The 21,411-nt window shown below is 39.9% G+C and overlaps 1 protein-coding gene across 4 annotated transcripts in view; it reads right to left on the bottom strand.

The window, feature by feature from the left end:
* EEA1 (early endosome antigen 1) overlaps window positions 1-21,411 on the bottom strand; it is a 114,890-nt gene that overhangs the window by 38,768 nt on the left and 54,711 nt on the right. For 3 of the 4 annotated variants that reach the window (XM_065837396.2, XM_065837406.2, XM_065837415.2), the window contains 10 exons: window positions 20,274-20,375; window positions 18,661-18,855; window positions 17,625-17,807; window positions 11,277-11,462; window positions 10,688-10,819; window positions 8,714-8,899; window positions 8,180-8,418; window positions 6,601-6,721; window positions 6,156-6,254; window positions 3,980-5,102 (listed from right to left, as the gene is read on the bottom strand). In XM_065837396.2, coding sequence (XP_065693468.1) covers window positions 4,980-5,102; window positions 6,156-6,254; window positions 6,601-6,721; window positions 8,180-8,418; window positions 8,714-8,899; window positions 10,688-10,819; window positions 11,277-11,462; window positions 17,625-17,807; window positions 18,661-18,855; window positions 20,274-20,375 — 1,566 coding nt within the window. In that variant the 3' untranslated portion in view covers window positions 3,980-4,979. Of the gene's footprint in view, window positions 1-3,979; window positions 5,103-6,155; window positions 6,255-6,600; window positions 6,722-8,179; window positions 8,419-8,713; window positions 8,900-10,687; window positions 10,820-11,276; window positions 11,463-17,624; window positions 17,808-18,660; window positions 18,856-20,273; window positions 20,376-21,411 lie in introns of those variants that run through there. The other variant, XM_071799987.1, reaches the window with a different exon arrangement.

The raw sequence follows: 21,411 nt of genomic DNA on the forward strand, positions 1-21,411 counted from the left end.
ATCCTAAAAGGGGTGCTGAGGTCAAGACTTCAAAAACTTAGAACTGGAGAACTGGCAAGACTCTTGAAAAGACATAAAATTCATGTTTTCTCATTTTATAATCTTCAAATGAAGCTCTACAAAGACAATGTGTGCATGACTATGTGGGTTTTGTTTTTAAATGTGCTCGTAGATGATGATCGCATTTTTGGTACAAAAGAATGAGTGCAACTCTCCCTACTTAGCAAGGGGTCAAATGAAATACAGTGAAAAGTCCAGCCAAAGATAAACCTTGTGTCCATCAATCACAGCTCACACATGCAATGCCAATGACACCATCCCACTTAGTATAGATTATATTCAGCTAGACAGCAAAAAGTGCGTAGTGCAAATGACAGTATGGTTTCCTCGTCCCCCAAGAATATGAGAGTAGGAGGGGTGCAACACAGAGGAGTAATTTATCAGTTTCAGCATACTCAAACCATGGTATCATTCTTTTTGGCATAGTGTATATTCTGTTGGAACTTCAGCTCCAGCAGTTTTCTGTCTGCCACTGAGTACTGGTCATAATTTTTTTAAGTTTTGCAAAAAAGCATTTGTTTCCACTTTGAATTTAACTGACATTTAACAATCCAGAAAAGTACTTGAGTTTTCCAGGTCCCTACTTTAGGAATGTCACTTCTCTTACATCTAGGATGAGAGACTCAATTGTTCTTGCTAATATAACACAAACACAGCAAGGTTACTTCGTGCTTCTGCTCCCAAATCCCCTCTTGCTTCACTAAGAAAGTTTTTCCAGTCAGGATTCACAAATAATCCTCATCGTCCCAAAACCAACAAAAATAGCTATTCATTGTTCTTGTGTACCTAGCGCTCCACACTCCATGGCAACTTGGTTACTTGACACCTTCCAAAAACAGAGGAAAAAACCCACACTGTACCCTAAAGCCTCGGACTCTTGTGCCAGAAAGTGAAGCCAGCTGAAAACCAAGATCCCTCTAAACCTCTTGCCTCTGCTGGAAGCTGCAGCACAAAATTCCTTTTGTCTCTTCATCTGCAGACAGCAACTTTTCCTACTGCGACTCATTAATTTTATCCTCTTTGTTCAACCTTTGCAGAAAGGAGAAGATTACTGGAGGGGAGGAACACATGGGGAGAAGAAATAAATAACAGTGAAGCACAGCCAGCTAAGATCAAAAGCTTGTCACTGACCTCCACAATGCAACCTTCCTCCAGAGGCCTCGCAGGATGGAAGTAAGAAGTTTGTATTGCTGACATGATTTTGGAAAAGAACAGTAGGATTTGGCATTTGAGAGGCAACAGCCCAAGGGATTGTGGCTCTTCGACTGGGAAAAGAGATGATGTCTCCAGAACATTAAAGAACCACTCCTCACCTTTAAAAAGACTCTCCTTTGCACTTTTCCACAGCTAGTCTCAGCCCACGGCGCAGCTGGTCTCTCGTATTCCGCTCCTTCAGTGATTCTAAATGTGGATGGAGTGTCCTGTAGAGGGGACAGCTTCAGGAACAAACCCCAGAGTTCACTGTCCCATTCCTGATGCCATGGTAATGGCTAGAAATCAAAGGCAGCATGAGGATTCCACACACCTACTGCTTCAAGCGCTGCCTTTACCATTATTTCCACCTCTTGCTTTATAATGGTCTCTCTCTCCTCACGACACCTGAGCAATCTGGTTCTTTGTAGAGGCTGTTTGAGTCTCTTCTGCCGTTTTATTAGCGTTTCCCTCTGTTCCTGTGTTTGCAGTCTGAAAACTCAGTGCATTAAACTATCTGGTCTGGAATCCTTTAGCTCAGTGTGGGAAAAGTTACAAGGATTTTTACTAGGTTTCCTATGATTTATGTTTTAAAGCAGTGTAATAAAAACCCCACACTCCTACTGACAACACGCCCATCAAAACAGCCAGACTCTGCAGTCAGATTTTTAAATACAAAGCTTTTTGCCTTCCAGTTTCCCTTGTTATGTATCTCATAGGTCATTTCACTAAGCTCGAGCACCACTTCCGATCGAGCAGTGAGACCTAGAGCATTATAGGGTCTATTATAATATCAATTTATCAACAAATGCAGACCAGCACCAAGAATCACAAGCACAAAAGGAGGAACGCAAGATTCAGCAATGAAATCCTACATTTACTCCAGTGAAAAGCTGTAGAAATCCTAGCCTATTGCTGCAGACTCAAAGCTCAAGCATAAAAGTTTCTAGCCCAGCACTGTTCCTCCAGGTTTTAACAATCCCTCTTTCTAAAAATGTGTATTTAAAAAGCATGCCCATCCTTGCAAAAAGTTGGTCATACAAGTTGGTCAGCAAAAAACAACCTGCAGAAATTGAGCTGGTTTTGCCCCTGAAGCTGAGGAGCTTTAGACTGTGGTCTGATCTGCAGTCAACCAACCACCCCGCTTCAGCAGCCAGGGAGTGAGGTGACTCTGCTTGACTTTACACCAAGTTATCCCAAAAGGCTGAATTAAGAACCCTACCAGAGCTTCTACCATTTCTTCTTCACTGCAGAGCGCTCTCCTCAGCTTTCACACGTTCCCATTCAAAAGCAGAAAGCCTGAACACAAGTGAGTCTTTCCAAGTATTTCCCTACCTCCCTGAGAAATTTCCATCTTCCTCTGCCTCAGGTGTTTTGTCATTGTGCAATTGTGGGAAGCTTCTCTCTTCCCTCGAAAATCCCTTCTGCTCCACAAGGTCGTCCTTCACCCCAACAGCAGCACGAGGCTCCGTGTGTCACCCAACAGGACAGAGTGGATCTGGGTTGGAGCACGACTGTCACATCTTTACCTTTCCTGCATTTCTGAAGTCTTGTGTCGGACAAAGAAAGGGTCGAAAGCAAACTCTTTGGATTCTCTCAACAAATAAGTAGATAAAAAAATTCCCAGAGGCAGAGATTCTTTTCATGTTTTCTATTCAAAAGATTCTTATGCCAAACTGTTACACTGACGGGGAGAAACAGCAAGTCCAGAGGCTCTGTTCATATGGAACCGCTGCAGCAATTGTTTCTTTCGAGCAAGCAAGTTCAAACCAGAACATCAGGCCAGTATTTCACATGAACCACAATTCCATCCCAAACCCTTTTACAGCAACGTAACTCAGTTTACACAACTCAGCTGGCTTTTGGGAAATAATTTAATTGTAAGAAAACTCCTTGAGGAAGACTTCTTGAGGCTGCAAAGGTAGGACTAGACAGGTAAGCTAAGAAGGGATATGAAATACATAGAACACTACTTCTGGAGAAGAGGGATTAGGAAGTTTTTTCACTTGAGGGTTAATCAGGACTAGACATTTTTCATGAAAAAGACTCTTCTTTGTTCACATCTAGAGCAGTCAATAGATAAAAGCACAGGAACCTGCCTAATGATGGCTGAGCTTCCATCATTGTGACAGAATTTGGTTCCTCATCTCGGGAAAGAAGCAGAATAATTCAGGACACAGTCCTTTCCTCTGAACAGCTGGCACAATTTTGTAAGACACTCAAGGGCTTGGGGTGTGGGGAATTTATTAGGATATTTAAGACAGAGAGTCCCTAAATATTGGAATGCATAACCCCTGCCCAAAGAAATAACCTTAATGGTTTTGACATACCAGATACCGGGGGAAGAAAAGTTAGACAAAGGCAGGCAAGAATGAACAGGTGTAAATAAAATCACAACAAAAGAGAAGTTTGGAACCTACACAAACTCTAAAAGAAACCCCTGTTGCAAGTACAGAAAAGAACATACAAATAAATACCTAAAGACACATATATTGTTCTCTTATTTAGAGCTGTTTGGCTCATAACTAAGCCAGTAACAGGAGATTCACACCACTGTTCTGAGCAGACTAAATCCCATAACCAACCTAACATTTAAGACCCTTCCAGTAACAGGCATCAGATGGAGGGACAAAAAACTGAGGTTTGTGAGGCGCAGCAGAAGTACGGCTTCTTCCACCAAAAGCTGAGGAAAGGGACAGAAGAAAAGACCAGATAAACTGCAGCAGTCTCAAAAAAAGACTTTTTATTATTCGGATAACTAGCATTGAAGGTCTGGATGTCCCTTAAAACCCCAAGAACCGCTCGGGACTTCCAGGGTATGGGTAGGGGGGGAAGTACGCTAGAGGCTACTACCAGTATTGTCTGTTTGCTTTTTAAAACCCACATGTAAGGGTTTCTGGAATATTAAAATCCATCCACCGAATATGTAAAAGTGAAAGCAATCAATACGGGATGCAACATCGTGATGTGCCATGTAACATTCTTACAATGCCAGCTACACTTTGTCTCATCGTTTGTTCACACGGACTCCCAGACACACACACTCACACACACAAACTATACAATACAGTGTGTGTAAAGATGCTCCAGTATCCAAGTGCTGTAGTTGGATTCAGGTGCTGATACTACAAGAAGTTCTAAGTGAACAAACAAAACTGAGTTGGAGTCAAGTCCAGCCATTATGCTCACTGTGGAGTTTGAAATTTAGAGAGAAAAGTCAGAGAGACAGAAAGAAAACAAAATCACAAGGGGTTATAAAGAACATCAGATATGCAATCAAATGCAACAATTAGTTCTGCTTTTACAGCAACATTTGATACATAAATTCCTCACAAGTTTTTGCATCTTCCTTTTTCTTTGAAGGAAACAAGAATAAACTGCAATATCACGTAAACGCTGTTTCTCTTGAACAAAAAAATAAAAGATAAAAAAATACATTGTTACTCCTCTGTTTAAACTTTATTTACAAATAACTGGGTATTTTCTAATCTAGACATAGAAGCTCTTTCCAGGATAAATGGCAATAAGCTATGGATGATCTGAGCCCATGTCTCACAAAAAATACAATAGTTTTACTTGGTATCAATAAACATTTTAAAATATACTAAATTTTGCCAAGTGTCACAATCATTGTCCAAACTGAATAGTAGTCTGAGTGCTGAATGAAGTGCATCAACAGAAATTATAGATTTTAGTGTAACATTTCCTTTTTCACTCAAGATCGCCAGTTATCCTTGCAAGTCATTAAAGCAAGTATCACAGACCCGGACAGGCTTCTTAGAAGAAGGAGTTAAGGCATTCTTTGCTGAGCACTCGGCACAAAAGATATTTCCACACTGTCTACAGTGGTGCTGTGGAAGAAAAGAAACACACAGGCTGAACAGTAATGACAGGGAATCGATCACTAGTAGAGATGACTATCATATCAAGTCAACTCTCATGCTTCAGAAGTTGGTTTGAATCTTCAAATAGTAGTTACACAGCGCACAGAAGGGCACAGGAGTAAATCCTTTATAAAAGTTATAGGAGCAAAATATTCAGCAGCACTCCAGTGAGCCAGGAGGCTACACCAGTTTCGGAAGTGAACTGGTTGAATGAAGTTCATTCTCCTCTGGAATTTCTCCTCTTGAACTTGTTTTGGTCACATAAAACATTGTTCTCCTTACTTGTAACTACCTGCTGTCACATGGGAAGTACCCTTGAATCAAAGGATCCAGCAGCCTTTGTTCAAAGCCTACCCAAAGACATCACTATGGATACTGCAAGACAGGGAAAGCTACCTAAAACCAAGTCAGGAAGCGCTGCAAAATTAACCGCATGAATATCCCTCATCTCTTTCATTGCCAAGTCACTTGTTGAAGGGTTGGTAATCTCTGGATGAAGGGCAGACCCTGCTAATAGAGGGATGCTGACACCTTGGCTGACCACAGCTGATTTTACAAAAAAGGTCTGTCTACAGACCTAAAATACATCCAGTTGTTTCTTCTGTCGGTGTTTATAAAGTAATAGTCACAAAGCACCAGATCATGTTGATCCCTCATATTGTCACATATCTAATTTCAACAAATTCACATTCCTTTAATACCTGTAAATCCAGCTCAGACTGCTTATAAATAAGTTTACTGTAAACACCCTTACAACAGTGTAATTTTGCCTGCTCACTTGGAAGACTGAACTATTTTAATGCTGTTTATAAACTGATGCTGTTAAAATGGCAAAAGAATAATTAATAAAGTAAGCTCTGCAAACTTTAATGTTCAAGGCATTGCATGCAATAACTGTATTCTGACATGTCCTGAGTATCACAGCACTAGTAAGGCTGGTTTTGGAAGTTTATATCCCATCTAAGAGTTTGAAAACAATAGAAAAAGCAAATCCCCACAGACACAGTAAAACACACCTACCCTTCTCACTGTCACTGAAAAGCCTTTTCCACAGGCCATACAGTTCTGTACCTCGTTGTCTTCTGCCCACTTCCTGTTGAGAGCTTGGGTGTGTTTGATCTACACAGAACATATAAAGAAAAAAAACAGGTTTTTAAAAATTCTTATCTGATTCCTACTAATTTCCTCTATTTTTGCTGCACACACTACCCAGTGCAGTATAAAAGCACCAATTCTGCCATGATACTGAGAGCTTATATTTGTTCAGAGAGAAAATCTTGCAAGTTTCAAAATCATGAGCAGATTTAAGAACCCACAGACAGCAATATCACCCATGTACACCACAATCACAACATCTTAATCACTCTGGAAAGGTAACCCACCACCCATCTGACACAAACTTGAAATTCTCCTAAGTTCCCACAGAAAGAATCAACAGTTTTAACTGCTTCAAATCAAACTATACCTGTAATGACTGGTTTTCTCGGCCAAGTTCCTGCATTGCAGCAGTAGTGTTGTCCAGCTTTTTCTTCATTTCTACAAGTTTGGCTTGAAGCTTTTCAATTTCTCCCTCACTTTTTATACACCTGAGGAAAAACAGTAAACCGTCAGCTCGAAGCATATGAGGCAACGCACACTGCCTCCTTTGGGCAGGTTGTCACGACTGAGGAGTTACTCATAAAATCCAGCCAAAAATATTCTTGCTGTGAAAAGTTTTTGGATGACTTAAGTGGAAAAATGTTCTGTTGTAACAATCAGTTTAAGATCATCTGGCATTTCTCCCAAATATCTGTGGCTTATTATTACCTGGAGTAACTCCCAAAGCCAGGGACAGTACTGAATGCAGTCCATCAGCAGCAAACGCCAATGAGCACCCCTGTGCAACAGCACACTCTCGCAAACCAGCTGCAGCAGATCAGGTCAACAACAGAGCAGAAAGGAAACCTTTTTCTTTTAGCAAAGCCACCTCCCATCAGCTGAAATTTAGCTAACTGTTGAAAGCCAAATTTCAGAGGGTGTTTTTCTGCCAAGCTGTAAACAGCTGCTAGGTGAGTTAAGCACAGTATGGCAAGGGATTGCCAAAGAAAGAGGATCTTACTTGAACTGATCCCATCCTTTTCCAAGGTCTACTGCTCAAAAACCAAATCAGCAAGCTTGACAGTATCGAAAAAAGTTTTCCACTCAGCCTTCACCAAACATGTCAGGAAATAAGGACAAAGAAATTTTCCTGTCTCACAGGCGTTTCTTCCACCCTTGTAATGGCTGCTTTCAGGCAACTCCTGCTGCCTTGCATGCCTCCTCCTGCCTGAAGGCAAGGTGCTCTGCTCACCTAAGTTTTAAATATATTGTACAGACAATAGCAGACCCTGGAGAAAAGATGACTGTAGGTTTTGAAGAGGAAGAAAATGCCTCTTGTGTGAACCTTAGCCTACCTAATTCAATTATAAGTTCGTTCTTCTAACACTGAGCAGTGGGAGCACCTGGAAGTCCCTAAGCAAACTGGATACTACTGGAGGCACTAAAGAGGCTGTTCCAGGCTTCTGCACGACTCTTCTACTCCAAGACAGTCACGGCAGGGAAGCCTCAGAGCAGTGGAGAAGGGCTGTTAACTCAGGTAAGAGAAGCTCCCTCTGTCAGGCCTTGCAACATTCATACAACAGATGAGATAAGAAGCCACAACCTACACAGCTTCAAGCTCAGAGGAGCCCAAGGGATCTAGAAGCCTCTTAATGGACAGCCATAAATCTTCAAGTTCAGCTCTGGCTTTGGTGATAAGTAAGGTCCTGATAAGCTTGTCTGATTTTCTACAAAACAGTCACCCCGTCAAATCCCACAAAGAGCACAGTTTGTTCCCAACACCCTTGCTGTGCTTTGGCAGGGAAGACAGAAGTTTGCACTCTGGAAACTGCACTCCCAGCCTAGGCACTGGGAACAAACACGGATTTAAGTAAAGCATGCACCGAGAATCCCAAATCAACAAGTTTTCAGCATGAGGGTATCCACTGCCCAGACTACACTTCCACTTTGTCAAGACCGCAGCTCACCTCTCCAGTAACGCTCTTCTCTCATCCTGATTGTTCTGCACCGTTGCTTCCAAGACAGCGATGTCCCCACGTAAATCATCTGTCTGTTTCTCCAGCTCGCTCACTCGCCTCTGACTGCTTTGCCACTCTTTCTTCATAGTAGCCAGATTTTCATTTAGAGCTGTGACCTGCATCGTGAGTTTAGTCTCCTTTTCCTCATGTCTCCGGCTTTCTTCTTCTTTCTCTTTTTTCTCTGTGTGCTAAGAAAACAACGGAACAATGAAGAACAACCTTCCAATTATTCTTTCCCTATTCCCTGCATCTAATTGAGGCAAAGAATCTTACTGTACCAGAATCGCTATTTTTAATCAACAAACCCCATTAGACAAGGCTGTCATCCCACTGAACTTTCCTACAACATTAAATGCCTCAAAAGTTTCTGACCTTGTAATTTAAAAACTACTGTAATGTGAAACTAATTGCCAACCCTTTGCTTCCCTGAAAGAATCCACAGGTGGGTTCACAAAACAGTCTTATACCCTCTAACATACTAACCAGTTTAGCTTCAATTTCAGCACATTCCTTCTTCAGCTCCTCTTCTCTCTTTTTCAGCTGATCTTTGACAGCTTGATGGGTTTTCTTCTCCTGTTCCAGAGCTGAATTCATATTATCTATTTTACCCTGCAGCTCTAATTTCTGTTGAATCAATAACTGCTTTGCATCCTTGAGATTTGCCACCTCCTGTTAGGATACAGAGCTCAAAGTTAAAATAGCAATATTGAAAGAGTAAACAATCTAAATTCAAAATCACTATAATTCTTTCCAACAAGAGGACAGGAATAATTTTTAATCACTGAAAGAAAGGATGATTTTACAGCACAAAGTATCAGTGACTTTCATGATCAAAGATTTTAAACTAGTACCCATATTATGAACAACATTCAAATTTTAAAGTAAGTTTAAAATATGCTTCTACTAAACTAGTGGAAGCTCTGTTGGGTTATTTTCTACAGTTCTTTGAAAAGATATGTCCATCGTAATTTTTTACACTCTGCTCTAAAATGTACTTCACATTGTTCTCTAGCTGCAATCATGAGGTTCAAGGCATTGTAATGACAACGTAAAATCCACACACTGATGGAAGGAAACTAATTTCTGTTAGTCTTAAATGTATAAAGAATTACCCTATGTTTACACAACTAGGATGATACATTTGGTTTTAAATATTAGTTTTACTTGTTCTTCTGCAATAAAACATAAAAATCCTGAAGCAGAACAGTTTGTTCAATTTACAGGAATCCTCTTCCTTATAATTGCACAGCCAAGTATGCAGGTACTAACAGACTAAAATCAAAGTCAAAATTTCCATCACAAGCTAAAATCAAAACAAAGGCAGCGAGGTAACATATCCTGAAGACAGGGGCCTGGCCTACTGATGCTCATCTATCCGTACCCTGGCAAGAGATGGGTAACAGCATGGACGGCTTTAGGAGGCAGCTTCTAGTTTAGTCTGATTGCTTGTACGGAGATCAAGAGATTAATATTAAGCTGCCATTGATGTGCACACATTCTACATACATACTTCTAAATTTTCTTCTTTAGAATAGAGATTTCAAGAATGACGAGAATTACAATAACCCTTCCCCAAAATCCAGGGAAGTACTGGGCATAGATTGCTTGACAGAAACAAAGTACAGACTTCTATCCAAAAATAAGAGACCATTTTCTAAACAGTGGAGAACAAAAGAACATCTGAAATTCATAAGATATCATGTTACTTTCTTTTTATTAGCATACAGGGACTGTACCTTTACTTATACTTGTGCAGCAACTTGAACTTTAACAGATGCAAATGTAACTCAAAATAATAAGGAAAATGCGAACTACAACCTTTGAGGAGTGTTTACTTCTACAGAGACTAAAAAACGAAATATGTAAAATGTGGCAATAAACAAAAATAATTTAATTAAATCCCCCTAACATTTACCCTTTAGAGAACTCATTTGATTGTTACGATTTTGGAAGAGAGTTAGTCTTTTATGAGGCTCCTGACATTGTTTCCTCCCCGAGTGTGACTTTTTAGGGCATTTTAGAAACCGCAGCACATCAAGGGAGTTTCAACTCTACCATGCATCTTTGAGAAGTACCAGATGTGCCTAGAATATGTGGGAAAGTTCACATTCATGACACTTTTGGACATCTTTCTGCACTCCACAATAGTTAAGCAAGGGTATGCACAGTCAATCTACAGAGAAATAGGAAAAAAGTCAGGATGTACAAACCCTCTTGAAGCTGAGTTATATGGTTCACCTGGCCAATAACACTGGGCACCAGTGCTCCAGGATTATCACTAACTTAGTCAGCATTACTCAAGAACCTCATCAAAATCTGTGCCTTGCTTCTCTTACCTGTAACACTGATACTTACAGCAACCATCTTTGCAAAGCCATTCCAGATAACATCTACTGAGTGTGCACATATTTCTTATCAGATAACAAACCACATGAAGACCAGTTTGTCTCAATATACCTTCTCAAATTCTTGCTTGCAGGCTCTAAGCTCTTCACCCAGTTTGGCACTTTCCTTCTCAAGTCTACTCCTTATTTCCTGGAGCTCTGTTGTTTTACATTTTTCATTAGCCAAGTCTTTCTCTTTCAAAATCTTGAAGAGAAACAAAAAGTGCTAGAAAAGTCACTTCTTCCAAGTTCACAAAATAAAAAAACCATCAAAACCAAACAACGAAACAAAAAAACATCCACGGTCCAAAACCCACTTGGAGGCTGTGTAATTAAGAGGGAACAACCACCACATATCTCTACCCACATTTCATAGTGCAAACAATTAGCAGCATGTTTGCAGTTTTAGATTTAAAACTAATAACATTTTCCCACACGTCCAGCCACCTAGAACAAATTAACAGCTAATTAGATCAAATTCACTTCAACTGTCTATTAAAAGTCCCGCACCAGAGGTTCAGTAAAATTGCCACTGCTATGCACTACAACATTGCTCTGCTCCCAAAATACCTCCTCTTTCAAATTGTAACAGAAATTCATAAAGGGTGCCTGTGTGGGGTGGATGTCTCTGTGTGAAGACTTCAAAAGGCAGAGGGACTTACCCTGTCATTCTGAAGATCCTGTAACATTTTGCTCTTCTCACCCAGCTGCTGGTCCTTCTTTGACGCATCCTGCTCCAGCGTAGACTTTGCTTTCTTCAGTTCCTGAATCTGCTGATTATTGCTAGCGATTCGATTTCTGCTGGAAACTAATTCTTCTTGAGCTAGAGCAAGCTTTTCTTCTGTGGACTAATTACAAAGAGAACTCTGCAAATCACCTCGCAGTTTAAGAGCTTCAGATACTCAACAGGCACTTAAACATTTTCCACATGGAAAAATCATTATCTAGTGTGTAACATTCAGCTTCAAATGTTGACAAAGCACAGGTACAGAAATTTTTAGGTTACAAGCTTACCCTAAGTAAAAAGAAATTACCCCAGAACCATTTCCAGCAGCAATACCTTACTGTACATATTACCATTTGCATTCTTACATGGCGAAAAGGTAAAAACTTGCAAAAGGGCAGAGAATGAAAGGTGACTGATGAAAAGAGAATGAACTTGAATTTGCTCACACAAATTTATTTTATTCTTTGGGCAAACCGACTGTTTTATAACTCCAACCAGCTGTTACTGAAGAGGCAGTGAAGCTGCACTGAAGATACTGAAAGTTATTCGATGTTATTTTTTACCAATGACTCAATGAAACGAGTTCTAGGACAATAATGACATTTTTGCAAATCCTAAAGTGAAATGTATAACCTAAAAATGCCAAGATCAGGATAAAACATGTCACAGTCTCAGCTGCATCAGCATTTTAAACACAAATTTGAACATCCATTCAAACACTACTCCAGATTACATTTTAATTTGCCTCCAACTCTCAACTCTCACCATTGCCTAGAAAAAGAACTTGGATTTCTCTCTCTACAACAGGTCACAAAAACCCAAGAAACAACATAAAACTTGCACCCAAGGTTCATTCTATTTGCTCACAGCAAAGTCAATCTTTGGGTTTCTTCTTGAGTTAGTATTCTGAAGGTTTATTTTTAAAGCCTTCACCTTAGGCAAAGACTAGTTTCACTTAGAAGCATGTTCTTTCACAAAGAACCAATGAGAAAGAAAAATACCAAACTCATCCTCCACTCCAATATAATATTGGCATTTTAAGAAAAATTTTGATGTCAAGACAAAGAATGTGAGGGGAGGACATTTATTATTAGTGACAAATTTATTAGGTTCAGCGCACCCGTAAAGATTTAAATTCTTTCAAGATAAACTAAACTCTTTCTGAAGCTCTTACTTAAACCCTAATCAAACTTCTTGTTGAAGGTTAGTGATTTTAAAAGGAATAATAAACACACAACTTTGACTTCACCTAATTATGCATTTGTTTTAGCAGCTCTTGTGTTGATTTAAAAATAGATTGATTTCTGATGCTTTCTAACTGTTCCTTGTCATGTCTAAAGTGTTCTGCCTGTAGAGTCAGCCTCAGTTTGAAACACCAATGATGGAACACTGCTGGTTCAATAGCATTTTCAACAACTCCTGTGGCTCTCTACATGCTCAGACTGGCTTTTAAAATTAATTTGCAAACAAATTATTTGATTTGCTTTCTGAATTATTGGAGTTTACTACTTAACACTTTGCAAGGTGTTAACTCAGAAAATGTTTTAAGCAAAATAGGAGGTGCATTTGCAATTTCAAGCGTCCAGCAATCTGGGTCTTTCAGAAAGCAAAACTATCCCTTTCTGCTCCGCTGTGGGCACTGCAGGAACCTGTTTTCCTAGCAATGAGAAAGGTTGGGAAGCACAGCATCCTCACAGAACATCTTCACAGGAAAACCCAGCAGTCTCCGCGGTTTTAGGAAGAAGCATAATGAAGACACAGCTTTTATTCAAATCCAGTTCCAGTAGAATAAAAGTGGTTACATCTGATTTGTTAGCACAGGATGATGAAATCTGGCTATGAAGTGGATCGTGATACCCATATTAAAAGCCTCACCTGGGGTATATTCCTCTCTCAATGCCACCCCCCAAAGCAGCTACACTGAACAGGTTATCTCATTGTGCCTATATCCTGGCTAAGACAACGTAAACATCATTTTAAGGGGAGCCAGTATTCAGCACACTCTGCACTGCATTATGCACAAACATTTCTATAATTCAGTAGTTTCTCATATAAGAGACTTGGAACTTTGCATATAATTCAGCATACGATAACTTACATATGTAAGTGCCTCTTAACTGTGCTGTGATTAATAATGATGCTATCTACGTTAACTGGGAAATCATTCAATATAATTTTAACAGTAAATGTACCTTCTATCTATTTATGCCTTTCTTTCAGAAGTCCCCCCCAGCAACCTTTCAAAATGAGTAGAAACCTTCGAGCACACGTTAAATGTTCCATTTATTATCCTTGCTCCCAGCTCAGTCTCCACTGAGACTGTAATTCAGCCTGATTATTTTGGAATGCTGAGCCGTTTGCATCTTTAATATAAAATCACCTCTCAATAACATCTGATGCCATTTACCTTATTTAATTATCACGCAGTTTTACAACTGCTCCCAGAATACAATAGGTGTTCTCCCAACAAGATACCCGCAATCATCAGATTGCTTTTTGAGATGGCAGACAAAACTGAATGCATGGAAAAAGCACACTCAGAAGAAAAGAAGGCAATCTGTAGTTAATTTTTGTAAATAAAACCAGATCTTAGGATGACTAGTATAGAGATAAGTAAATAAATAACAAAATATCACAGTCTGATTTAGTACAACTTGGGCTGTTCTAGTGCAAGTAACAGTGCCAATAGCAGAATTAGCTGGGTTTTAGGACCTGGATTCCTTCCATCTAAGTGAGGTGCACAAATGAGCATGTTAGTCTTTGTGTCCCATCTTCCCGCCTCCCTGACTCCAGCCCACAAGGAGCAACAAAAAATTATTCAGAGACACCTGATCTCTCCTCACTTCCTAAGAAAAAGGGTTAGACTGACTGTAGCCAATTTAGGCTCTTGACTTGGGGTTTGGCAGCATGAACATTGTCCTAGAACACCCACTGGAGACACACTGACAGTGATGCCAACAGTGGAGGCAAAGAAACATTCTTTTGAGAACACAGAAGAAACCAGGACTGACTACAAAAAGCACAAATGCCAAGAATGAAGAATATTTGGCAGAGCTCAGGAGGGCAGGATTCACAAAAAGTATGTTTGCACTAACTCAAAATCAAGGCAAAAATAACAGTTTGGCATTTTTATTAACTCTTGCATACAAAAACTGGCTTTTCCACATTAAAAAAAATTGTATGTGCATATATATATAAAAATGTTAATATGTTATATATACACACACATATATATGTGTATATATATATTTGTGTCTACATATACACACAAAAATATTTAACGGTATTTTTTTTTGATATATATATATTCTTTTTTTATCAAAAACTGTAGCTTTTATAAGCACTCAAATCTTGCCGTTTCTTTTTCCTGTCACAGAGACAAAAATGTGTGAGTTCAATTACTGTTACAGACGGTGCATTTTTTAAAACAAAGTAAATCTGCAGCAAATAGTATAGACAGCATTATAATTACATTCTCACTTCCAAATTTGTTACAACACTTCTCACTTTTCCTCTGCGAATGTTTAACCAAGTTTGCACCTGGCTACAGCTACATCACTAGGATCTTCCCTTACTGAACCAGAAACCAGGATTTTAAGGGGGTGTTTTGCTCTTCAGTCATGCCGACAGCGATGCTGACAGTGCTCCAGAGAGCAACTGCTCGCTCTACGTCTCTCTCTCATGCAAAGCCGTATCTCCAAGTGGAAAATGCAAAAGCATTCGCTCACTTTCCAATTCCCCCACAGCCCCTCAGCCTGAGACAAGCCGGCCATCCCAGCAGCGATATTCCAAACAGGTGCCAGCAGATGGTGCTCACTGCTCAGCCCAGCTCCTGCCAGCCCCTCCCAGGAACCAGACCTACCACCCTACTCACCCACACCCTGTACAGCCTTTTATGATCTATCCCCACACCTCAACAGTAGCGTGGTGCTACACCACATGGGAATAGTAAAGTTTTCCCTTTTTAACTAAAGAAAACCCAGCACTGCTGGGATCTTATGATGCAGCCAGGCCTGGGCAACGCTGGGCTTCAAACTGTGCTGACTCCACACAGCTCTGCAGGGAGCTCATTTCTCTGCTAAAAATCCTACACTGAAAGACACCAAAGCTTCTCTTACATACAGGGTTTAAAAAGTTCTACTACTGCCTACTAATATGATTAAGATCAGTCTGAACCTCCGCCCACCACCAGCTTCAGTTCCAAACTTTAACCAAAATCCACAGCTCTGGCTCCAATTACCTACTTTTATTAAGTAACTCCAAAGTAACAAAACACTCCAGACGACTGACTTTGAATTGGACTGTGAAACTCTACCATAAAGTTCTTCTGACTTGCGCGGTATTTTGATATTCAGGTCTCCAGACTTAACAGTATCATGCTGAGGCTTTCTGAACATCCTTTTTCGTTTGCAGTCTTCTAAGACAAGTTATCACTGCTTCTTTAGGTTAACATTGCAACAAGGCAGCACCTCCACAATTAAGGATCTGCTCCTCACCTGTTTCCTCTTCTACATTTTAAAGATAAAAAGTGGTGGCAAGCAGACCTCACTAATAGTAACTAATCTAAGTTTAAAAAAAAATAAATGAGCAAACAGCCTCCAAGTTGGTACATCACTTCAATACTGAGGACCCCAATCTTCCTCAGGCTCTCTAGGCTCCACAGAGACTTAGATAATAAATCAAGTTACCTGACTGCTCATCTTGAAAATCTTGTTTACCCATTGCCATCATTTTATTATACTTTTTTTTACATGCATGGTCTCTCTCTCCCTTGCTACCATCCCCATTCAGGTTTTGAAAGCACGTGGGATGCTTACTGTCCTATTTTATACTTGCCAGAAGTCATCGAAATGGTTTAATAATACTTTTTCAGAGCTATTTTTGCAACAAGCGATACTTAAAACTATGCCCAAAAACCCAGTTATTGAGCATATCCGATGCTTTTACAGGTCATTGCATTACCAAGCGCTGATCTAAATGCATTGCAGGAAATCAGCTCACAGAGATACATGTGCTGTAGTAACTAACCATAGTTAGCAAGTCATGCTAAAGTTCTTCACACTTTGACATAGCGCTTCAAGCAAGTAAATAAGTATGATAAGCTGATAAGTAAAGCTGCTGTAACATGCAGGAAAACATGGCAGGTAACCCAATGCTATAGAGGAGTAGTATGATTAATAAAACTCCAATGGCCTACATGTAAAGGAGCTATTTCTGTTTTTCTTAAAATAACCCTGAACCTGGAGTTTGGCTAGGGCTCCACAGCTCACATGGGCCTCCCCGAAACGGACACAAAACCTACAGTGATTTCAGTGGTGGGACTGAAAGGCCTCCACTGGGCCTCTGAAATCTAAGCAGTCACTAAAGGCTCCCTTTATACATAACAAAGCAAACAGAAGCTGACATCTAAAACAGATCAGATGATCTGTCCTCCCAAAGTGCCCACTTCTCTCCATAAACTTCATTAGAGCCTCGAACAACAGCGTCAGACAGACACAGACAAGGCTGTAGTGGGATTCATCTCAAGTGAAAAGTGCCAAAGCTCCACATTTTGCCAGCAGACAGTCTGTCTCTGCAGCACAGAATGTCCTGGGACTAACTGGAGCATTGGCTTAGCACTGGCATGGAGGGGGGCAGAAAAAAAGAGGACAAAACCCACATTTTCTGACTGACTGAACTTTCAGCAATACCTCTTTCAAGGCACTACACCCTAACACCAAATCACATAAACTCAGCTTAGGAACAGCAAAAACTTCAAGGACTAAGTTCAGATACCTGTATTCCAGGCAGGTCCCTAAATCTACTGTTCCTATTAGCTCGATGTCTCTCAAATGTGGAAAATCAGCCAGGAAGAAGAGGAAGGGGCAAGGACGTGGTAAAAGATTTGACAACTAAAATTCCAGTCAAATCATCTAGAAGACAGCACCTACTCACCTGGTGGTAGAGACTTTGCCCTAATTAGGTACGCTGTTTAAATTAGTTGAAAGTTACAATATATAACAAGAAAAAACAACGTGAAAAAATAACTCTTAAAATAATACAAAACCAAATCACCTTTTACTTTGCTGCTGTACAAATGCAACGGTAGTTCAGGTAAGCTGGCAAATACCCTTGGCTTTAAATTAGTTTCAGGATGTCCTCTGTCCCAGGGAAAGGGATTGAACACTAAATTCTCTATATAACTCTTTTCCCCCTATACAGTTCTTGCACTGTTTCTTGGTCTTCAAAATGGATATAAAAAGATCTACTAAGTCACATATGACACTAAAATTACTATAAGTACCTTAAGGTCTTGCCTGGTTGCCAGCAGCTCAGACTCTTTCCCATAAAGGTCCAGCTGCAGCTTCTCCATGTTCTCCTTATGTTTTTCATAGGTCTTCTGTAAGTCTCCAAGCTTGACTTTCTCTGCTTTAAGCTCCTGTGCTGACAAAATCGACTGTTGTTGCAGTTTGTTCTCCAGTTCTGCCTGAAACACAAGCATAGGAAGTTTCAATTAAAGTTACAGACAGTAAAGTAAGTTTAATAATTTCAACAAACTGCATTTCAACTGTAAGATGAGATTTTTTTTTCCACTTACGAAATAGCAGTTCAGTAATCTAATGCTTATGATTTTACAGTAATATTTTGTAAATACTTTTAAAAAAATTCATGTCAGAAGACTAAGTCTAACACATTAAGACTAAACATTAAAAATCTAAAGTATGTTTCCAAGTCCCCGAAGTTTCCACAGTCTGACTAAAGCACAAATATGATCACGTAGCATAGGGCAGCCAAAGCTGGAGCAACATTTAACAGTGCATGGCACACAAGACAACATTCCCTAACATTGTAAAACATTTGAACTCTCTCCATTCTGGTTTATGAGTTTCAAACTGTCACTCAAGAGAAATTCTTATGGTATAGTAAGAGAAGACTTGGTTTAAAGCTGCCGTGGATGTTCCGAAACACTGCAGAGTTTGTCTAAACTACCTTCAGAAAACTATTGGTTTACAAGAAAAGGGCAGCTCTTGCCTCATAGCACACTCCTGAATTAAAATAAACAATCTAGCCATTTTTATTGGTTTATTGAAACTCATTTCCTACAGAATCCATACTTCAGCACCGGTTCTTTTTAATTTGTTTTTGTTATTTTTTATGTTGTTCTTGTTTCAGTTTCCAACAGCATCTGCAGACCTTGTTTCCACATCCTGACCTTATAATTTCCAATAAGACTACAGCAAAGAGCTGTTTATAACAAATATATTGACATAAATGCCAAAGCATTTATCAGGGAAATTCACATTAGTTTTCTTAAAGGAGTTAAGAGAGGTTAGTCTTACCTTTTCTAGAAGGGCCGTTTTTAATTCAGCTTGCAGTGTCTCACTATGTTTTTTCTTCTGCTCAAAAGACTCCTTCAGCTCTCTAAGCTTTCCCTGCAGATGTTGCTCACTTTTCTCTTTCTCTTTCAGAAGACCCTGAATTTCCAGTACTTGCGCTCGTGCTGAATCGAGTTCTATCGACAACTGCTTAGAAATCTGCATTCAAAAATAGTAAATAACTGTATATAATTTTAATTTAAATCACTATTCGTACAACTGCCTATTGAACCACATGGATGACCAATTACATAGTTCAATAAACAGTTTCACAGATGAAAAACTGGTCAAAGCTCTTAAAGCTGAAGATACAGCCTCAGAAAATTACCTCCCAAAAGATCGCTACAAGTTGGAGAATCCCTTGATTGTAGGAATTTGAAAGGCTTGCCCTATTCTGCTTTTCTCTAGACACCTGCTATTTCCCCCTGCTAGAAACCAGATACCAAGCTACACCTTTCTTGTGGGCCAGTATGCGCACTCTTAGGTTTTTATAAAGAGCTGCAAATTATTTGCAGCAGCTTCCAACCATGCTGCTATTTCTTGCACAGAGAACCAGATCATCCCACAGTACCACTGCGGCTACTTTCTGCTTCAGAGCTAGGTGATCCAACACTGGCACATAGGTTTAAAGAGCTACTAAAACACATCAAAAACATCTGTTATTCCCAACTTCCTACCCTTAGAGCAACTTCAGTCATTGTTCACCATTCAAAATTAAGAGCAGGCAACTTTTCTCCAGCCAGCGGTGGTCTGGGCTCTCCTGCTGCCAACTGTAGCAGATACCAACCTCATCCTCCTGCACTTGCCACACAGCACCATGGTGCTTCTGCCAAACGAGAGAGGAGCCAGGGGAGTAGCAGGAGGAGTCACAGAGCAATTACAATCACACCTGTCCATCCACAAACACTCTTTTACAGAGTAAGAGTCCATCGCAGCCTGTCAAACTGCGTCTACTGATCACCTCTTTTCTGATTCCTTTAGGGAATAGGTCACCACTTGTGTAAAGAAATCCATGAAAGTGGATTTCGGCTTCAGGCTGACAGCTGGACTACCTGATTTTGCAGTCTGAATGCTCATCTTTGAAAAAGAAGTACATTTGGTCCTTATACACTCACAGTCAATTACACCAGTTCGCAAAAGCAACTAAATCCTTCAAGGATATCTGAAAAAGTCCTGCCAACCACATGGAGAACAGACTGATTAGGCTTGAGACTAAAACAGATCTAAGGATGTAAGAGAATAATTTTTATTGTTCACAGACCGTAACTATGAAAAAGAAATGAGCGCATGGTCATACAAAATAACTGTTTCACTAACGAAAAAACCTGAAGGGCTAAAATTACCTGTTAAGGTATGTGGGACACAGAAAGATATGAGTAAAACCTGTATTTTAAAACTTCGTATTAATATCTTGGAAATTTTAATATCACTTTCTTTCAGTGCTTCAGGTAGGTTCCAATTCGAGAACTGCAACCTCTTTATCTTTCATCAGTCCCAGCATGTAAAACTGAAAATTAATCTTTTAAATGTGTATTATGACTGTTTTCTAGATTTTTGCAACTAGGTGGACAGCTTACCCCCTCCTTTTTTTCCAGCGAGTTTTTCAATTCATTCCTCTCTTTAGCTACAGACTCTGTTTGTGCCTGGAGCTGGTGTTTTACTTCCTGGTAAGACTTTTCCTAAAGAACGGAAGACAAGCAAATATTTCTGTGAGCTTCTAAGACCAGGTACCAAGTATTTCTGCAGGATCTACAAAGCCCTGAAAAATGATGCTTTCCTTTCCAGCAAAAAGCTTCCCTTCTCAGCTGCAGACATATTTTCAGCTAAAAACTTCTCAAAACTTTAGAAGTGGTAAAACTAAGCTGAACACAGCTGATACCCCGTACTTAACAAATGCAGCCATGTGCCAAAGAGTTTTTCTGACCAGGGACAGTGACCCTGTTTGAAGCTGCGTTTGCAGCCCTTCTCTTTCTTGTGGGAAGCTGTAGCCTCATCACTCTCCTCAGGATGCATGATTTCTTGATGTTCTAAAATTCACAAACCAATAAGTTTGGAGGATTTGTATGCAAATACAACTACATTTTAAGGCCAAATACGACATACTTAAGTCAGCGGCAAGCCTCCAAGTGACTACAGAATTAGAAGCAGAATTTGGACTCCTATCATTAAGTCTAAATTGGGGAGAAAATCTTCAAGTTTTTAGGAGAAACAAATATTTAAACAGCAGTAACTAAGTCAAGCAAACAAAAAGGCTTATCTTAAAAAAGGTGAAAGAGTAAAGGAAAAAATGTTATTTTTAACTAGGAGCAGATTTTTCTTTTTAGATCAGAATAAAAACAGTTGTGAACGGGTTCTGGGAAATGGTGATATGTAAGATGAGAAGGAAATCAGAAAAATACCTCTGCTATGTCTGAGGCAGGGGTGGCAGCAACTGTGTAAGAAAATCTATAAAATATACTGATACAGTGCTGATTCACAATAAAGCAAAAGGGGGTAGAAAAAAATGTATTTCTAGGCTACTGAGTGTTCACCCTCATTACCACAGCAGGTTGCTCTGGTAGTCAAGCACTTGTTCCTGTATCACCCTGAGACCTCTCTGAAATCCAAATAGTTCTACTACTCTGATAACACCCTCAGCGAGACACCTCCCCAAATGACAGACGATGTCACTCTGTCTGCAGAACTCAGCCTTCCAGTGTGTCCACACAAGCGCAC

This window comes from Patagioenas fasciata, chromosome 1 (genome assembly GCF_037038585.1).
Source record: "Patagioenas fasciata isolate bPatFas1 chromosome 1, bPatFas1.hap1, whole genome shotgun sequence".
NCBI lineage: Eukaryota > Metazoa > Chordata > Aves > Columbiformes > Columbidae > Patagioenas > Patagioenas fasciata.